Source organism: Malurus melanocephalus, unplaced genomic scaffold (assembly GCF_030028575.1).
Source record: "Malurus melanocephalus ecotype Western Australia unplaced genomic scaffold, MMel_1.1 scaffold_627, whole genome shotgun sequence".
NCBI lineage: Eukaryota > Metazoa > Chordata > Aves > Passeriformes > Maluridae > Malurus > Malurus melanocephalus.
In genome coordinates, this window is record NW_026623859.1 from 248,619 (window position 1) to 251,315 (window position 2,697).

Consider the following 2,697-nt stretch of genomic DNA (forward strand, 5'->3'; position numbering starts at 1 on the left):
GCAGAAGGAGGAGCTGGGAGAGAACCAGAACGAGGCACAGAACCAGAACAAGGGACAGAAGMAGGGACAGGACCAGGGCGCACCGAGCCGGGCCCCGCTCCCCGGAGCCGCACGGGCGGGGGGTGCCGGTACCTCTGCCGCAGCTCTGCGAGCACCGCACGGATGTCGACGGTGCTGAAGCGGGACTTCATGGCGCCGCCGCCGCCCGCCGAGACCCCACAGGGATCCCCTCAATAACCCGAGCTCCCGTCCCCTCAGCAGCCCCGGCTCCCGCTCCCTCACAGCTCCCGGCGCTCCGGGGCCGCCCCGCGCCTGCGCCCACGGGCGCTACGGGTCGCGCCCGGCGCCAATTCCCGGCGCTCCGCGGCCGCGCACGGGCCGAGCCGCGTGGGGCGGTGTCGCGCGTGACCGAGAGGAGGCGCTGTGAGCGCGGGGGCGCTGAGGGGGCTCGGGGCGAGCGGGGTCCGGGAGTGAGAAAAAAAGGTTTGGGGTAAGAGAAAAAGGGTTTGGAGTGACAAAAAAAGGGTCCGGGGGTGACCAAAAGTAGTCAGGGGATGAGAGAAAAGGATCCGTGTGTGAGCAAAGGGCCTGAGGAGGGGGCAGCCAAAGGGGGCAAAAAGGGAGGCGTGAGGGTGGCGTGTGTGTGCAAATGGTGTCGGGGTTCGGGGTATGGGCCAAGGGGTCCTTTGTGTGTGTGTGTTCAGCAGGGGCTCGAGGCGAGGTGTGTGGGGTGTTTGTTTGGGGGCATTAAAGGGATGGCGCGGAAGCCCCTTGGGCAGTATTTGTCCACATTTGTTATTTGTGCTGAGGTTTGCGTTGTAAATGGGGGTGTGGGTGTGAATAATTAGTGGAGCGGTGTTGTGTGCGGTGCGCGTCGTTGCCAGCAGGAGGCGGTGTGGGTGTTGGGGTGCGGGGGTCTAAAAAAGGGGTTTGTTGGGGATTTGGGGGTTGGTTATTGTTTGTTTGTGGTAAAAGGGGAGCCCGCGTGTCTCTGTGTTGCCCAGGCTACGCTGCAGTGGCTATTCACAGGCGCGATCCCGCTACTGACCGCCACGGGAGCTTTGACCTGCTCCGTCTCCGACCTGGGCCGGTTCACCCCTCCTTAGTCAACCTGGTGTCCCGCAGCTCCCCGCGGGTCACCATATTGATGGCGGCCTTAGCTTGGACGCCCGCTCGGCACAGCGCACGGCAGCCCAGAACTCCTGGGCTCAAGCGATCCGTCGGGCTCAGCCTCCCCGGCAGCTGGGACTACAGGCGCGCGCCACCGCGCCCGGCGCTCCTCACCCGCTCCGCCGGCGATACGGTTTGTGTGGAGCCCGCCCCGCTCCGCCTCGCTCCGCCCCTGGTCCCTCCTCCCGCTCCTGCCCCGCCTTCCGACCCTCCTCCGACTGCTCCTGCTCCTCCTAATCCTTCTGCTCCTGCTGTTTCTTCTTTCTCCGTCTCCTCCTTCTTCTCCTACTTCGTCTTCTTCTCCTCTTCTTCCTTCTTCTAGTCCTCCTCTTTCTCCTTTTTTTCATTCTCCTTCTCCTCCTCTTTCTCCTTTTTTTATTCTCCTTCTTCTCCTCCTCTTTCTCCTGCTTACTCTTCTCTGTTTCCTTCTCCTCTTCTTCCTCCTCTTCTCTTCCTTCTTCTCCTTCCTTCCCTTTATCCTTTTTCTCCCTCTCCTCCCTTCCCCTTCCTCCTTCCCATTCCCCTTCTTTCCCTTTCTCCTTTTCCTTTCTCTTTCCTCCTTTTTCTTACCCTTCTCCTTCTTCCCTTCTTTCCCCTTTTCCTTATCCCCTCCATCTTCCTTCCCTTCCTTCCTCCTTCACCTTTCTCCTTTCCCTCTCCCCTTTCTCCTTCGTCTCTTTTCCCTTCTTTCCTGTTTTTCTTTGCGCCTTTTCCCTTCCCCCTTCTTTCCATCCTTACCCCCTTCTCCTTCCCCGTTCTCTCTCCATTTCCCCTTTCCCTTTCCCCTTCCCCTCCAGCCCCTTCTCACCCCCAACACACACTCAGTTTTCCCTGCTGAGGAAGCAGCCAGGCCAAGGAAAGAGTCCCCTCTCCCCATCCTCATCACAACCCCCAGTTCCTCATTCCTTGCACAATTTGGGGGTTGTTACCACATTTATGGTGGGATTTAGGATCAGGGGCATCTTTCCCATGAAAGAATTTCTTTAAAAGAGTGTTTTTGTTGTCCTCTCTTCTCCCCTTTTACAATTTTTCCCGCTGTTCTTCCCCCTTCCCCTGCTGAAATTCTTGTGAGATATGAATCCTGCTCTGCTCTGCTCTGCTGGCTGGGATTCCCCACAGTCCTGGTAGGGATTCCCCCCTGTCCTGACTGGGATTCCCCTGTCCTGACTGGGATTCCCCCTGTCCTGACTGGGATTCCCCCCTGTCCTGACTGGGATTCCCCTGTCCTGACTGGGATTCCCCCATATCCTGACTGGGATTCCCCCATATCCTGACTGGGATTCCCCCCTGTCCTGACTGGGATTCACCCCTGTCCTGACTGGGATTCCCCTGTGTCCTGACTGGGATTCCCCCTGTCCATGCTGGGATTCCCCCTTGTCCTGACTGGGATTCCCCCTGTCCTAACTGGGATTCCCCCTGTGTCCTGACTGGGATTCCCCCATGTCCTGACTGGGATTCCCCCCTGTCCTGACTGGGATTCCCCTGTGTCCTGACTGGGATTCCCCCTGTCCTGACTGGGATTCCCCC

General features: G+C 59.4%; 1 protein-coding gene across 1 annotated transcript in view; it reads right to left on the bottom strand.

Annotated features, from left to right (window-relative positions):
- Positions 1–310, bottom strand: part of NEMF (nuclear export mediator factor) — an 18,841-nt gene extending 18,531 nt beyond the window's left edge. The window contains exon 1 of the mRNA XM_057383360.1: positions 133–310. Within this exon, the coding sequence (XP_057239343.1) occupies positions 133–191 (59 nt within the window). The 5' untranslated portion in view covers positions 192–310. The remainder of the gene's footprint in view (positions 1–132) is intronic.
- Positions 311–2,697: the final 2,387 nt, after the last annotated feature.